General features: G+C 35.3%; 1 protein-coding gene across 1 annotated transcript; it reads left to right on the top strand.

The window, feature by feature from the left end:
• The first annotated feature begins 12,116 nt into the window (after nt 1–12,116).
• Nucleotides 12,117–13,480, top strand: LOC104596877 (uncharacterized). Its single transcript, XM_088887012.1, has 2 exons — nt 12,117–12,717; nt 12,831–13,480. The coding sequence occupies exons 1-2, from the start codon at nt 12,162–12,164 to the stop codon at nt 13,145–13,147; spliced, it is 873 nt and encodes a 290-aa protein (XP_088743138.1). The 5' UTR covers nt 12,117–12,161; the 3' UTR covers nt 13,148–13,480.
• Nucleotides 13,481–17,145: the final 3,665 nt, after the last annotated feature.

Genomic DNA, 17,145 nt, shown 5'->3' with positions numbered 1-17,145 from the left:
CCAATGCCATACGACACTACTCAGATGTCCGGGTTAAGAAGACAATTAAATTTGGTCGGATTCTAGATAGTCTGCTTGAGTCTGATCCATTATAACATACATATAGATTTTTAAACCTGGTCTAGACTGGTTTTAACTACTAAACCGGTCACATTTCGTCTTCTCTAACTGTTCTAGAAATAATTAAGAACTTTTAAGTTGGTTATGTTTTAAGTACTAATTATTACTTTTTAGTTATTAACTAATAATAACCAATTATTACTATTACTTTCTCAAAATAATTAATGATATTTAAAACTAGTCCAAAAATAATTACTGAATATTTATTTTAAATATTGTCAATTAGTAATTCAGTAATTGTAATATTTTTTATTCAAATTTAGTACTTTTTACAAATTGGATTTAGTGTTCTCAGTAATTAGCTATGAATGTTATTTCTATAATTTTAATATTTATTTTTATTTATATTAAATATTACCAATAGTTAATATTTTTAGTTATTCAATTATTTTAATATATTTATTCAAATTATTATTATTGTCAATAATTATTATTTTAATTTATTAAATATTTAATATTTCAATGATGTTTTTTAATTCGTAATATAGTATTAAACATATTGATTTTAGAATTATTTTCAGAAATTAATACAAATGGTTTCAGAATTAATTGTTCACAACACCAAATAGTTATTGAATTATTTTGAAAATTCAAATTACTGAAAATTATTGGTAATTTTCAAATTAAATACTGGATAATAATTTTGAAATCTGAAAATAGTGAATATTACCAAATTTCTTAATAATTTCTCCATAAAATTATTATATAACTGTTGAAAATGACCAAATAAGTGAATAACTACTAATTAATTTCCGAAAATAATTACTGAAATCTTCCTATTGTAGGATCTATCGAATCCTCATTTTTCTATAAATTAGGTTGGGTCTTTCGTGGGATTCCAGGTATTCTTGCATACTTTATAATGCCTTCGTTACTACCTGAGGTAGCGCCAAATTTTTATAATCGAATATTCTTTCATTCCTATGTATTTTTCCGTATGTACCAATACCATTGAATATAAGCTATACTTTTCTTGCATTTTTGGTATCGTCAATCTTCATTGGAATTAGGTTTGCTACCAGAGCCTAAATTTGCCTTGCCATTTGGCATTGGGGCATTGGGTAAAAATATGATCTACATCCCCTAGTTGGGCAGACTCTGGATCACAACGGATTCCTTTATTATATAGTCTTCACTTGGATGGGACTTTTCCTCTAATTAGAATTCATAAAATGATTTTGATTTTTGGGTGACATGAAATACAGTTTTATTTATTAATTTGCTAAATTATATTATCTATTCATCCAATTCTTCCTCCTTATTTAGTAGTTCATATGCGGATATAACTGAAAATTATCTGCTCGTTCACGCCCCCTATAGCATTTCGTCTTCTTGATCTTGAGTTGGTATTAAGATTGCTTGCATTCTTTTTGTTATTTCCTCATGGAAAACATCCCTCACATTGCTTATATCCCAATTTCTATTATTTATTAGTGATTCCACCTTGCAATCTTCTTGAGATATCACTAGAGGTGATTCTTTTGTGAACCCCTATTGGCATTTTTTCGAGACGAGATTCAGTGAACCCCTGGGTTTACGGGGCGCGAACCCTCCAATAGGAGGCGTGCACGTCGTCCCTTCGAGTCATGCGCGAAACCTCCTGTCTTTTTCGTGGGCGACGTACACGCCCCCTATTGGAAGGGTCCACGTGCCTGTCATTTTTTTCCCATTCCCTACTTTCCATATGATACCTTTCTTTGAATATTTTCTTTGATTTTATATCCCTTTTCAAATCCAGCTAAATGTTTTTGGGATAAAAAAAATTTTAAAAAATAAAAAATCGTATAAAACTGTTAAATGGGTTAATGGTTTAATAAATCACCCGGGTTAACGTTTTATTAACTTTTTTAATAATTTTTTATCAGATTCTGAGTTTATGCAAAAACAGAACCGATTGTCTGAATGATTCACACGGGTCAAGTGGTCCAACCCTCCAGATCAACGACGGTTCCAAAACACTGGCCTTTATTACCACCTTATACCATAAATTTTCATTATTTTCCAACAATTTCATTCCAACTTCATAAGCTTAGCTGCATTGATGTGTTCCATTTTGCAGATCCCTAGATCTCCATTTTCTCTAAGCATATATACTTTACTATATTTTTTAGACGGTGTTGCCTTTTTGTCCTTTTTACTATCCCATAAGATTTTTTTTTTTAAAGTAAATTGATTTATCTAGTCGTTTGAAGTGGAAATTTAAAGAAACGCATTTGATAGAGTCATGTTGGCTACCCCCGTTTTCAGCATCATAACCCTTCCCGGTTTTACTTTTCTAACCTTCCATTTTGCTATTGATTGTTCTATATTTTCCTAAAAATATTCAATCAACTCTTGTATTTATGATGGTGGCTTGTAGATATTTTCCCTTGATGTTATTTTTTTTTTTGGAATTTTAATAATTTCCCAATATTCTCTAGAACCCTAAGGGGGTGTTTTTTGGAGAACATTATGGTTGATTTTGGTAGTTAGGCTTCTTCCTTGATGTTGGCACCCAATATTTGCTTAATTCTTTTACCCTACCTCTTATATCGTCTTTTAAGACTCCAAAGCTTGAAAATAAAACTAGACCAACCTGAGACCTGTCGAAACCCAAAATTCTCTTTTATGTGCAAACAACATAGCTCTAAAGATCTACCATTCATCATACTAACTTTCTCTCTAATGGTCCTAATCCATAGTGTTAAAATCTTAACTCTTCAAAATCAAATCTAATACAATCATTTCCTCAAGGATATTAAGACACAATCAACCCCCAAATCCCATTTCAAATCAACAACAATTAAGCTTAAAAATGCCAAGATCTTATTTCAATAACCTCATATGAATAGAACTAGAAAACCAAGATCAACAAGTTCTTTCTTAAATCTAAATCATCTACCCAACTCCTCATTTTAATCTTTTCCCATATGCCAAATTTCAATTCAAAATTTTCTTGTTTAATTATTTAATCAACAAAAATTTTAATTTGATGTTTATCATTAAGTCACACAAGAAGTTGTAGTCCAAACAACCAAGCACCTCTCATTAAGTCCAAAATTCTCAAAATAACCCATCTATCTAATCTTAGCCTTAAATTCCTCCAATCCCCCCAAAACAAGCAAGATTCCATTTTGAGTTTTCTCATTAGTTAATGAACCATTAGCCAAAACCTTGATATGAACCAATCCATGCCTCTAATCAAATATTTAGATTAATTGTCAAATTCAGGATGAATAAAAATGCCCACCCATCATCATCGACATATTAACGTGGATATCCATTATTCCGGCCTAATTTGACCAATTGGACCTCACCATCATCTTCAAAGACACAAAAAATCCAATACATTAATTTTTATAACTTAATTTACATATTTGACCATTAAACTAAAAAGATTTCATTTCGAAACAACATATTAAAATGCCCCTTCATCTTTTCCAACCTAAGACCTCAAGAAAGTGAGGGTTGATTTCATTCCTTCACTTAATAAACCAATTAGGACAAGCCAAATAGACCAAAAGAACCCAAAAACCTCAAAGTCACCCTTCTTAAACCTGGAAATTAACATAAGGGTCATTATGGCCATTCCAAACTTACATTTTCTTCCACTGAGAGGTAAGATTCAAATATGAAACCAACAAGTTTGAAAATAACCTCATTGGGCACGAGAAACCTTGGAAAAATCATTAGAATCTCGATTCAATTGATTAAACCCTCAAAGATCTTCTGAAAAAGCATGATAGTTTGAGCTTTTTGAGTTTTCTTGCATGCTCAAACTTTTTTGAAACCCTAGACTATGTAGTGAACAAGTTTTAGACCTACCTCACTCTTCCCTCTCTATAAATTAGGACAGATTTTTTGAAGAAAAAAAAGGAAGAGAGAACCCTCCATTCAAATCTCTATCCATTTTAGCAAGAACTTAAGAAAGTTTTCAATATAGAGTCAAAGCTCATCAACACCACCTCATTTCCTTGTGTATTCATGATCTGACCTTCAAGAAAAGAAAAAGCCCTCTAAAATATTCACTCCCTCGCATCAAGGAGATATTTTAAGTCATCCTCTCAGTTCAAGTCCTTAAAAAACATCGTTCCAAGATTCTGAAATTGTTACTAACAAGTTTAAACAAGGCTAAATCAAAGAGGTAAGTTTCTTAACCTATATTATAATTTTTTAGATAATTATTGGCTATTTGGTTGTTTTTTTGTAATGTATTTTGGTAGTTCAAAATCTGTGATAGCTTTTCTTCAAGCTTCTTGTAATTTCAATCTAAAGGGAGAGTCAAGGGTTTTAAGGAAAATTAGTACCTAATGCCTAATAACATCCCCCTAAAATTGAGACAAATAGATCTAGAAGGGATTTTATTGCAAATTCCTGAATTCCATCTTTATTAATTCAAGTTTTTTGAAGTTAAGAGTATAAATAACACATATGTCAAACCATCATTTATAACTTAGAGAAAGAGAGATGCCTAACACCTTCCTCTCCTAATCCTAGTGAAATTTAGAATCTCTCATTTAAATGCCTTTTATATGGAGAATGAAGTCACTATTTCTCAAAACAAAATCAATTTTCAATAGTTATAGAGGACTCATTTCCTCTTAAATTAAATGGGTGGTGGTGATTCCTTGTCTTTGAGCCAACATAAAATTCCCGAAGCACACGTCACACTGGATGCTTTTACAAACTTCTCTAATGTGTATTTGACTTTCAAACACACATCAATTGATGTTTTGGAGAATATTAGGCAATCATCTACAAATAAAGAATGGAGATATTTGGCCTATTTTTTGTTGGTTTCACTCTAAGATCCCCTCATTTTTTTTGTCCCCATGTGTTTTAATTAGGGGTGATCATTCTTGGCCCAACTCAAAAACCTGGCCAGGCCCAGCCTGCAAATTTTTGGAATGGACCCAGGTTTTTGTGAACAAGCCTGACCCAAATTAGGTTTGCATCAAGCCCAAAAAGTTCCGGGCCAGGCTTAGGCCCAACACTTCAAACTTGGCCCAGGCTTAACCCGGCTTGTAAAATTTTTAATTATAATTATATAATATACATGTTATATATAGATAATACATTATATTATATTTTATATGTTATATATTTACAAATATATTTTGTTTTATTAAATGTTTATTATTTTATATATAATATAAAAATTAAGTTTTAACATATATAAATAATAGAAAATTTTAATAAATTGGCACATGTCAATACATGTGTGAACACTTGAGCTAACTCGACTACATGAATTTTCGTCCTAGGCAATACATGGGATTTAGAAAATTATTCAATGGTAGCATTAACTATTTAGTGTTGTTCCAAGTTAAGAATGGGAATGAAGGGCTTGCCTTCATCTAACTCTTGGAATTAAATAAGGCCATGCCTTTTCTTATGCATAGCCCTAAAGCTTGGCCAAGCCCAATTTAACTTGGGCTCGTGCCATTTTTTTTATATGTACATCATGTTAATTAAAAAAAAATTTATTATAGGATGTCATAGGCCCAAATTCATTTCTCATCAAGTCCAAAAAGCCTATAAGCCCAGCTTGGTCTTGTCTAGGGCCTAGCTTGGCCTTACAATTTAGGCTCGGGGTGTGGGTTAGGCTCGGGGTGTGGGTTAGGCTAAGCCCAAGCCTAGGTTAAAGCCCTTATCATTGGTGCTAAACCCAACCTGGCCGGTCCATGATCATTAATATATTTTTTAGTAAGTACTTCCATGCATAGTATTAATATATATGGTGATATAGGATCTCGTTATCTAATCCCTCACTAAGGATGGAATCTTTATAGTTTACTTATGTGATACATTCCATAAATAGATTTATCCACTTTCTATTTATTCCCTTTTTCTAGGATTTTTCTAATAAATGTCCATTCTAACCTGTCATTAGCCTTTTCCATATTTATTTTGTAAGTCATTAAACCAAATTGAAACCATAAACTGCAATTTAACAAAATATGAAACTGAACCAAAGCATTTTTTAGGCAAAGTTATCTATATATACTTATAACAAGGACATATAGTTAAAGCCAAATTAGTGAATCATTTTTGCGTAGGCCAAGTTTGGAAGGAGTACAAATGCAAATATATAGTGCAAAATCTTGTATTTTGTATGTATTTATGTTGTACATATTTACATTCGTATTTTTCCAGACTCAGCCTTGGGATTAGTTTGGAAGGAATATAAATACAAATATATACAAATTAATATAAAATACAAGGCTTTACATTGTACATATTTAAAGGAAGGTCTTCAAGCTACAACCCCCCACCATTCAGACACATGACATTCTTATTTGTTTGGATATTTAGACATATGGCAGCTTTTGAGAAATTGCTATTAAAGCCTGCAACCCATTACCATCATTCAAACAAGTGGCCTTCTTATTTTCTAAAAATCTGGACACATGGCAATTTATGAGAAATTCCTATTAAAGCCTACAACCCATTACTAAGCTATAGCCCCCCATTAATAGGCTAGACATATGACATTTTCTAAGAAGTTGCTGCTAAAACCCATAGCCCACTACCGCCATCCAGACACTTGGCATCCTATTAATTAAAGAAATAGGATTCAAAAAAGTAGTTAGTTTTACTCCTAAGCATTCTCAATAGACATTTATTTATTAGCTTAACATATATTTGTGCATAGTCTATTAAATACAAATGGTGGGATCCATTATAAGATTACCATAAACTCATGTTTGTTTTTAAATGATTTTTTCTTCAAAAAAAATAATTTATTAATTATAAACTTAATTTAACTTTTAAGGAGCAATTTAGTTTAACTTTTAAAAATAAATAACTCAAAATAAATTTATTAGATAAATAGTAAATACCAAATAAAGTGGATTATTATTTATGAATAATATCTCATTTAATATCTTAAATCAAATTAAAAAAACATAAATTAATAATAGTTTTCAAATAAAATAAATCAAAATAGATTGTCAATTACAGAAATGCAAGATTTATATTAGTTTATTTTTAATTTAATTTTTGATAACTAAATAGTAAACTTCAAATTAAATTATATACACATTTAGTTATCTGGTGCTTAGTACAGGATCGTTTTCTAGTTAATAATGATAATTAGACTAATTAAAACGAAAATATTCTGTTATGCAGAACGTTTCATTAAGCGAATCAAGAATATTAACACAAAACAACGTAGTTGATGTCAAACCAAATGCTACAATGGAATTTAAAGAAGGGATTCTAGCATATAAGGGCAACTTTTAGAGTTTAATATTAATAAAAGCAATATATTTAAAAAAGTTCAAAAAATAGGTCAACTTTATTAAAATAATATTAATAAAGGGCAAAAACACTGTTCATGCTATTTAGTGCGACGGCGGCGGCGGCGGACGATAAACAAATGAATAGAAAAAGAATATAAACAGTGCTTTTATCCTTTATAAACGTATTGCCTTTATAAATATTAAACCCCAAAAATTGACCTTAGATGCTATTTAGTAATAAAGAGTTACGAGCGACAGATTGATACCCTTTTGATGGTGGCAACACTTGCCGCCACTATTGCCTGTTCTGCTGCCTTGCAATTGTCAGGAAATTCTGAAATTGATGATCAAAAAAGGGAATAGTAACCTCTAAAAGAAAATCCAATTTCTTTCCACAGGTTTATGATTTATGATTATTGGGGCTTATGCTTTTCTTTATCTGCCATATTTGTCCTGTTGTTTGACATACCAATCCTCAACCGGTCAGTCATTATTTGGAAGGTCATCATTGCTCACTACCTTGTTTCGGTGTCTCCTATATTAATTTTTACAGCTTTCATTGAATATTTCTTTGCATTATCACCCGCCAGACCATGGCTTCCGAGCGTCCTCCATCTGAATGCGGGTAATCACTTTTTAGTTGTATTCATATCATTCGTCTGTATATCCTTCGTTTCCATTTTGTTTAATTCGGAAGGTGCGCTACCGTTGTGGATCCAATTGATAGGCATCTATTTTTATTTTTAATTATTTTGATAAATTAATGGATAATTTCTGTCTAATAAAATAAAAATGTATAAATGAGACATGTTTTACACAGTTATAATTTATTCATTCATTGTACTCATTTAATATACCTACTACATTGGGATCCTTAATTTGTTTCTTAATGTTCCAGCTGTTACTTAATGTATCTTATTGAGACTATGTTGTCTACGGCTGCAATTTTATGGAAGACTTGTGATGCATGCTTATATACCTTCGAGATGATGGTTTAATTGTTGTCTAATTGCTGATAGGGATTAACAGTCTAAAAATACAGGCTTAAGACTGAGAATCTAGGATCTATGTTTAATGCAATTCTGAATCTGATTATTGCATACACAGCCTTCTTCGCTACCAACTTTAGGGTGTCTATCTACAACATGAATGTTAATTTTCAATTGTCTATGAAGTTAATGGCCACAACAGAAATAAATAAATAAATATGTTCTTCAACTCCATTTTAATTTTGAGAGACAAAATCAAATTGGTTTTCTTTAAGAAACAATACATGTTTTTGGAACAATCAAAATATTGGTTTTCTAAATAAAAGAAAATTTTGTAGTGTACAAATGATTTAATTTATGGAACGCGATATTAAATAATCAGATGAAAACATGTTTTTTAGGCTATGTTTGGTTTGAAAAAAAAAGTAGGGAAAGAAAGGGAAAGGCAATGAACCCCATACAGAATTTATAAAAGTTTCCCTACCTTTGTCTTCCTTTCCTTACTTTTTCCTTCAAACCAAACACAGCCTTAAACAATCAATTGAAGAACGTGATTTTTTATTCAGCTTTGCAAATGCACACAAAACATGAATATAACCGAGAACATTTTTATTTGTTTTTATTTTGAAAACCAATTTATTTATCAAACCAACTGGTTTTATTTTGTTTTGTTTTTGAGTCAAATCCAAACACTTTAGGCCTATCTCAGGCTCGGCTTGGGCCTCAGAAGCAAATTGGGTCTCCAATGTGTCAATAAAAATGAATTGAGCTTGACTATCAAAAGGTCAGAGTTATTTTCTTAATAAAAATGAGAGTTATTTGGTATATTTGAGGTTAAGGTTCACTTCGATCTATTACATGAGTAATAGTGGGGTCCCGTACAATGTAGTGGAAAATCTGAAATCAGAAGAGTAGGATGGAATGAATTAAATGATATCTAATTTGTACAACAGAAAGCTGAGTAAATTCTAAATTAGTGTAAACATACAATAATGTTTTTCAAATAAATATAATCGAAGTAATGAAAATAAGTTTTGTATTTTAAATTGGTTATAAAATAAAATACCGTCTGGTTATTGCACATACTTTTATGGAACAAAAGTACTATATTTGGGCATTGATAACCATCTTTGTTAAGCCCTAGTCTAGCTAGCTTCGTTCCTTCTACCTATAGCTCTGGATGTCCTCGAGTATGTTCTTTATCATTTGTGTACAACAGTTTCTATAAAGTTATAATTAGTTAATGGTCATTCAAATTAGGGCACTTTTTTTTGTTGGAAAAAGGCATTGGGGCTTTTTGGTCTACATATACATGTTCTAAATGACCCTTATCCACTTCAAAACCAATGATGGTCCATTTTCTTCCTTAAACACACAACAATAATCCCACTTGAAACTGTAAGTATAGGGATCAAAGTCCATTTTTTGTATTGCTACATAGCACTGCTTGGTTGCTTGTTGGTTCCCTCAAATGGTTCTGACATTGTGCTCAATTGGGAACTTCATGGCAAGGCGGTAGGAGGAGATGACCACCTTGAGTGCATAAAGTGTCGGCCTCCCAATGATGGCGTTGTAGGGGGAGCCAATCTTCACGACCAAGAGCTCCATCATCCTTGTCACCTGCCAAGGCTCTTCTCCTACCATGACTGATAGGGCGATTCTTCCCTCTGATTTGATGACATTCCTGGAGAAGCCAACAAGTGGCACATTGGCCGGCTATAGTCGCTTTGGAGTTAGCTTTATCTTTTCAAAAGTATCGTAGAAGAGGATACCGACTAATGATCCGTTGTCAATAACGATCTTCTTCACCATAAAATTAGAGATGGTCATTGACACCACCAATGTGTCATTGTGGGGTACCAAGACCCTCTTCAAGTCATCATCCGAGAAGGAGATGACTTCACTTTCTTTCTTTTTCTTGGGTATCAAGCCTTGGATGTTGAGTTTCCAACCATAGGCCTTGCGGGTTGAAGTCAAAGCGCCACCCGAGGTCGTGCCCCCCACAATGATGTCGATGACCCCAACCAAGTTGTGATGCTACTACTATGAAGACGAGGCACCGGCATTGCCCCCCACGTATTCTTTCAAGTGACCACAGTGAATGAGGGACTCGATCTCGTCTTTGAGTTCGTAGCAGTCCTCGGTATCATGGTCGGTGCCGCGGTGGTACTTATAATACTTATTTAGGTTACCCCTCTTGGGGTTCCTCTTCATATTGGGGTTACCCCTCTCGGGGAAGGATCCTTCCCTATTTGCATAAGGATTTGCATTCTGGTGGAATTGAGTGGTGTATACTTATTAAAGAACGGGGCCGGCGACTTCTTGTTGGAGTCCTTATTGTTGTTGTTGTGGCCATGGCCACAACCGTCTCTGTCATTCCGCTTCTTCTCAGGCCCCCCTCGATTGGGGTTGGCCTTGCCTTCTTGGCACTTGCCGGTCGAAGCCTCCTCCGTGGCGATGTACTTTTGCGCCTTTTTCAAAAATTCTGCCTTGGTCTTGGGTGGTGTCTTGGTGACGGACCACTTGAGGGGTCCAGGTAGAAGGCCACTGATTACTGTATGCATTGAGAACGAGGAGTCGAGGTCTCGAACCTCGAGTTCTCTCTTCTTGAAGCACATTGATGTAGGACCACAAGCTCTCTCTACACTTCTATCAAATGGACATGAGGGAGACGATGCTCTTCTAGCACTATCAGCTACTAACAGAATGGGATAGGAAAAGATTGGCGAACTGCTCCAATGACCTTATGGATCGAGGTGGGAGCCTAAAGAACCATTGACGGACTACTCCCTTGAAGGTCACCTTGAAAGTTCAACACGTCAAGGCGTCGGAATATCTATAAAGGAGCATGAGTGCTCAAAAGCCTTCCAGGTGGTCGTCCTGGTTAGTGGTTCCATTGTACATCTCCAAAGTGGGAGCCTTAAAGTGAGGTGGAAGAGGCTCCAAGAAAGCCTTAAAGTGACTTGTGGAGGCATTACCTCGGCCTTCCTTAACTTGCTGAAGTTCATCTCACATGGCTCCGATCTGCATCTGTAGGTTGACAATCCTATGATCGATGGGAGCCTGAGCCTCGTCTTAGTCCTCACGAATACGGAATGGGTCATACTGGTTCCTAGAGTTCTCTAACGCAAGCACATCCTAGTTCATTTGAGCCCATCAGTCATTGAGAAGGTCGTGGAGGTCTAACACATATGAGGGAGAGGCTTGACATTGGCCTCTAGGACTCGGAGGGAGACTATAGTAGCAAGAGCGCCCACTTTCATCCGGGAGAGCCACTATGGCCCAAAAAATCCCCACTCTTGGTATATATATCCTTCAATGACCATCTATATTTATTATTCCTCTCCCTCCGATCCATTTAAATTTTGGCCCCCTCTTAAAAAATTCCTAGCTCCACCAACGTTTCCAACATTGTCACTTCATACCATTGCTGCTGCACATTAGAAACAATTTCCCTTTATTATTCATGGGGAGGGAGATGTTCATGATGTCATGTGCGACCCTCATGGCTAATTGAAACAACGTTGTGAGCATTTGTTAGTACCGCTCCCTTGGCAATGGTAGGTTTCATATATTCACTGACACGACGCCATTGCCAAACAGAAGATTTAGACGACGCATTAAAGTAGCATGTGATGGCACATGAAGATAAATGTAATGCGGTTATTGGACATTAGCTGATGTCAGCTCACGAGGCAGAATATGATGTCAGTCATGAGGCAGACTATTTTGCAAAAAGAAAGAAAAAAGGCAGATATGTATGTATATACAGAGAGAGAGAGAGAGAGAGAGAGAGCGTCGATCGATGTAAGGAGCAGATCTAGAGGCCATGGATCCTATACTGCTAAAAGCTGCAGTAGAGGGTAACACTAATTCCCTCGGAGAACGTCGATTCAGGGATGACTCTTTCAACTGGAAGCAAGTAACTCCCTTGAAGAACACAGCATTTCACATTGCCATGAGACATGGACACATAGGTTTCGCCCGAGAACTCTATAATCGTTGTCCGTCGCTGGTAACCATGAGAAACTCCAACGGTGACACCCCACTACATGTAGCTATAAAGGCTGGACGCTTTCATACAACGAATTCCACAATGGTTGAAGATGATGATGGTCATCAGCAAACATTTTCTCATCCAGACCTTGGAAGCGGAAGGTCAGAAGACCGCATTTCCTTTGTAGAGCATTTGTTGAGAACTGTGGGTCCTCGAGCGTGGTCTGCAAATGATAAAGGGGAGTCTCTACTGTATCTGCTGGCCACACACAGAGGGTCGGAGCAAATCATCAGTGATGCCTTATCATCATCAACTAGTTTTTCTCCAAGTTGTGAGGGACCTAATGATCTAACGGCCTTACACGCTGCTGTGATTGCCGGGCATTCAGGTAAATCTGCTTTTGCTTTCTGATTTTTACAAGTTCCAACAACAACAAAAAAAAAAAACTGAGTTGAGGCCACAATGTTGGTTCTTCCATTCACTTCGCCATGTTTAATTTAGGAAATATAAGAGCAATAATGAAAGGAAGGCCAGAACTCATCCACAAGCAAGACGGAACCAAGAAGAATCCTCTTCATCATGCAGCCTTACTGGGTGATTTAGACACGGTGCAACTATTATTAAAAATAGACTCTTCCATTGCATATCAAGTGGATGATGAAGGTCACTCGCCTCTCCACAAAGCAACCATTAATGGGAATCTAGAGATAATTCAAATGATCCTTGAATTTTGCCCAGATTGTGTTGATTTGGCCAATAGCAAATGGCCAAAATGTTCTTCATGTTGCTGTGATAGAGTATCAACCGGAAGTTGTTAGGTATCTCTGTAAGCGCTATAGTGGGAGTCTTGTAAACCAAGTGGATAAAGACGGGAACACACCTTTCCATTTGGCCGCCATCAACTTCTTCTTTTGGATTATAATTGATATTTTACAAGAAGGTGAAGTGGACATAACAGCCAAGAACAATAAAAGCCTCACAGCTCGAGACATTATTGCGCTGGACATGGAAAAGGAAGGGGCCATTCGAAATGTATGATCTTTCTTTATGCCTAATTTCTTTTTGGACTTCTTATATGGGTAGTAGTTTATGAGCAAATGCATGTGTTGAAGGTTTGAGTTTTGGTTTTCTAGTAAATGAACTAGGGCTGGATTGAGCCAAGCTGAATATCTACTGTGAGCCAAACTTCCTCTAAAAATAAAAAGGGTAAAATACAAAAACCTCCCCTGAACTTTCTGACAATCATAAAAACATCCCTTATAGTTTCATTTTAAGAAATACCTCTTCTGAATTTTTGAGAAACTCAACAAAAACCTCCCTTCCGTCACTGAAAAATGTTAGATTGATGCATCAGTTTTTTTTCAAATACCCATTTTACGCTTTTATAAATTATTTTACATACAAAATTACTGAAATAACCCCATTTTAGCTCAACAAAACTTCTTGTAACGATCATTCAGCAATTTTACATACAAAATTACTGAAATATGTTTTTCTGTTGAGTTAAAATGAGATTATTTCAGTAATTTTGTATGTAAAATAATTTATAAAAGGGTAGAATGGATATTTGGAAAAAAACCGGTCCATCAATCTAATGTTTTACGTTTGGGACAGTGATGGAAGGGAAGTTTTTGTTGAGTTTCTCAAAAGTTTAGGGGAGGTATTTGTTAAAATGAAACTATAGGAGAGGTTTTATGATTGTTGGAAATTTGAGAAGAGGTTTTTGTATTTTACCCAATTAAAAAAAAATCATATATAAAAAATTAATAATTATAAAACTAGTTTATATATAGTTCGAGTAGGCTTGCGAGTCTCATGAGCCATGCTTTATCATGAGCCAAGCTTTATCAGGCTCAAGTGTGACTAAAAGCTTGGTTTATGTTGGGAGAATCACGAAATCAAGCAAATTATAATCAACTTCCAAAACCAGCGGAAATAATATTTTTCTCCCTCTTTGTGTGAATCTGTTAGGAAACAATTTAGTAGAGCTTAAACCAAAGAACAAGCACACAAGAACACAACCAAATTTATGTAGAAAAACCTTCCCGGTGTGGGAAAGAAAAAAACCACGGTCACCCAATAACTTTCACTATCAAGAAAGTGATTGTACAAGGGTTGTCTCTAGATAAAACTAGAGGCATACAATTAGAAAATCATCAAGAAAATACGTTTCTTGGAAACTAACAAATATCTCAAGATAATGGAGAAATCTCATCCAAAACAGAGGTACTGTTCGCGGACTCAGATCTCACAAACCAGTGAGTCAAACCAAATCTCCACCGTTCATATTGAATAACCTTAAGTCACGAACATGCTTGCAAAATTTCAGCTCAATCGGACCAGAAACGACCTTAGATCAGAGTACAAGATGAAAACTGCGCAGACTGAAATTTAAAGAATCCGCTCCTTTTCTCTCTCCGTTTTTGTACAGAATTCTTTTCATTTTTCTTCTCTTCTTCTCCCAATATTTTTGGCAACTAACACCATTAAAAGGTTATTTCATTTTCCTATTTTCATTTGAACAAGAATACTCTCATCCATGGGCTCAAAAATACCACATGGGTTTCTTGGACCATCTTCCACATAAGAGGAAAACCCAACAGTTTAGACCATGCCAAATTAGGCTGAGTTTGGAAGGAGCACAAATGCAAAATCTTATATTTGTATTATTTTGTATGTATTTACAGTGTATAAAAAGCTTGATATGTGTCTACCTCTAGGATGGACCTGGGAAAATAAGGGGGGAGAGGGGGGTTGGTCAATAGATTTGTAGTTTTTGTTAGCTAACAAACCCATGTTGTTTCTTGGTTTTGTGCATGTAGGTGTTATGGTAAATTTGTTTTCTCTGGTAAATGGGTAATACCCATATCTTTTCAAAAAATACTTTTGGATCAAAAGATCACATGTAGGTAAATGGCTTCTGAAAAAAAATCGAGTGGGACCTAAGTATATACTTAACCGAATATAAATAGTGAGTCATTTGTCCTTCTTTTTTTGCAGTTTATATTATCACTTATATTTGACTACGTTAGTGAATGGAAGAAACAACCGCAAGTGACCATGCGCAAATATGCCAAATCATATGCTTCACGAGAAGCGAATATAACACATAACAGGGAAAAGGCTCATATCTTTTTGGTGGTAGCAACACTTACCGCCACTATTGCCCGTAATGCTGTTCAGAGGAGATTCTAGAAACGAACACTTTCTTCCACAACTATTTGTTTTCATTGATTCTTTGGACTGGATTTGGTCAATATTGATGAAGCGGTTTTGTTATCTACCATGTAATTAATAAAGGGGCCAAAGTGATATCAGATTTGTGTGTCATCTGGCGTCTGTGTAACTGTGTTTGAATAAGAATACTATTTTCTTTTGTCATTTTGTATTTGATTTTTTTTTTCCGGTGTGACTTGTTTCATTTAAGGTTTCAGCTGTAACTTTAATTTGGTATGTGGCTTAATGTTACTTCTTATTGAGACTTTGTTTACAATTTTATGGATGATTTGTAATGCATGCTTATGAATACCTTACTGCCTTAGGCAGGCTTCAGGTGGTTTAATTTCTGGCAAAAAAAAAAAAAAGTGGGTTAAGGTTGCCTACGCAATGACCTAAACCAGAAGCTACCTGACCAGACCCGAAAAGAATTCGGGTTGGGTCGGATAACAGGTCACTGCTGGGTCACCTATTTTTATACCAATATTTTCATGCCGATGTCGATCTAGACAGTTGAATCGTTTAAAACATTTGAACTGGATGATTAAACCAAAGGAACCATAATCAAGCTGATGAAGGTTTCAGGTTGAGCTCCACCATCAAGTTCAAAGGAACCATAACCAAATATTAACCCTCAGATGATGCACAGCACAACTGCTAAAGAGGTTATTGTGATCAATTAAATTTTGTCCAGCGTAATTAGTGACGGCCCAGGACGCAGATCTTCAATGTATCATTTGATCAATCTACCACAGCTCTTAGATACTAGATTCTGTCGAGAAGGAATGAAATAACTGAATCTAGCTAGGCCATCTGAAATCAGAGGAACACCGTGTTTTGGTGGAATGACTACCACCTAAGGCCCTGAACAAGAATACTACATTGAAGTATGAAGGCATTAGAATTGGTTTTATAGATAACCACTGTAGATGAATACATTCTGTCATGAAAATGGCAAAGCACAAGCAAAATACGAAGAAGTTAGATTGCAAAATAGAGAGAGTACCATCTTTTTTTTTGGACCTCTCATATGTTACCTTCCACCAGGGTTCCACCGATAACTCCAGTGTCAGTGGGAAGAAGAAAATGGAAAAAATCGGACAACAAATAATGAGAAGATTGGTACGTTGCAAGCAAAATATGAAGAAGAAGAAAAACAAGAAGAAGGAAAAGAGGAAAATTCTTATCACCATCGGATGTTGGTTGCGCAGAGAAATTACCGGTGGTCTGCTCCAAGGGATAGGGCTCAAAAGAGAGAAATGGAGGGGAGCTCGAAACTTCGGAATGAGCTCCCCAATAGTTCCAAAAGATGGCCTCTGAGATTTTATCTTTTACCGTCCGGTTCAACTGGACAATTCAAACTTAACGAGAATTTTCCGTTATTTGAAATTTTGCATGTTAGATCTAAGGGGCCGATGTGTACGCCTCCTATTCGAGGGTGCACACTTACCGTGAATCGATGGGTTCACAAGATGCAAACTCTTAAACTCATACTTTTAGTTAAAAAACCAACCCAGGCAGTTGAACCTAGGGGTGTCAATTCGACTGGATTTGGTCCAATCCGGTCCAATTCAATGTGAGTCCATTACAAATGGACCTG

Source organism: Nelumbo nucifera, chromosome 5 (genome assembly GCF_055504915.1).
Source record: "Nelumbo nucifera cultivar China Antique chromosome 5, China Antique-T2T, whole genome shotgun sequence".
NCBI classification, from domain to species: domain Eukaryota; kingdom Viridiplantae; phylum Streptophyta; class Magnoliopsida; order Proteales; family Nelumbonaceae; genus Nelumbo; species Nelumbo nucifera.
This window is presented reverse-complemented; position numbering and strand designations above follow the sequence as displayed.

What these genes read in the sequence shown, in the direction of transcription:
- LOC104596877 (XM_088887012.1), top strand. Translation starts at nt 12,162, where the DNA reads ATGGATCCTATACTGCTAAAAGCTGCAGTAGAGGGTAACACTAATTCC. An exon ending in TGTGATTGCCGGGCATTCAG is followed by an intron (nt 12,718 to 12,830) that starts GTAAATCTGCTT and finishes TGTTTAATTTAG; the next exon opens with GAAATATAAGAGCAATAATG.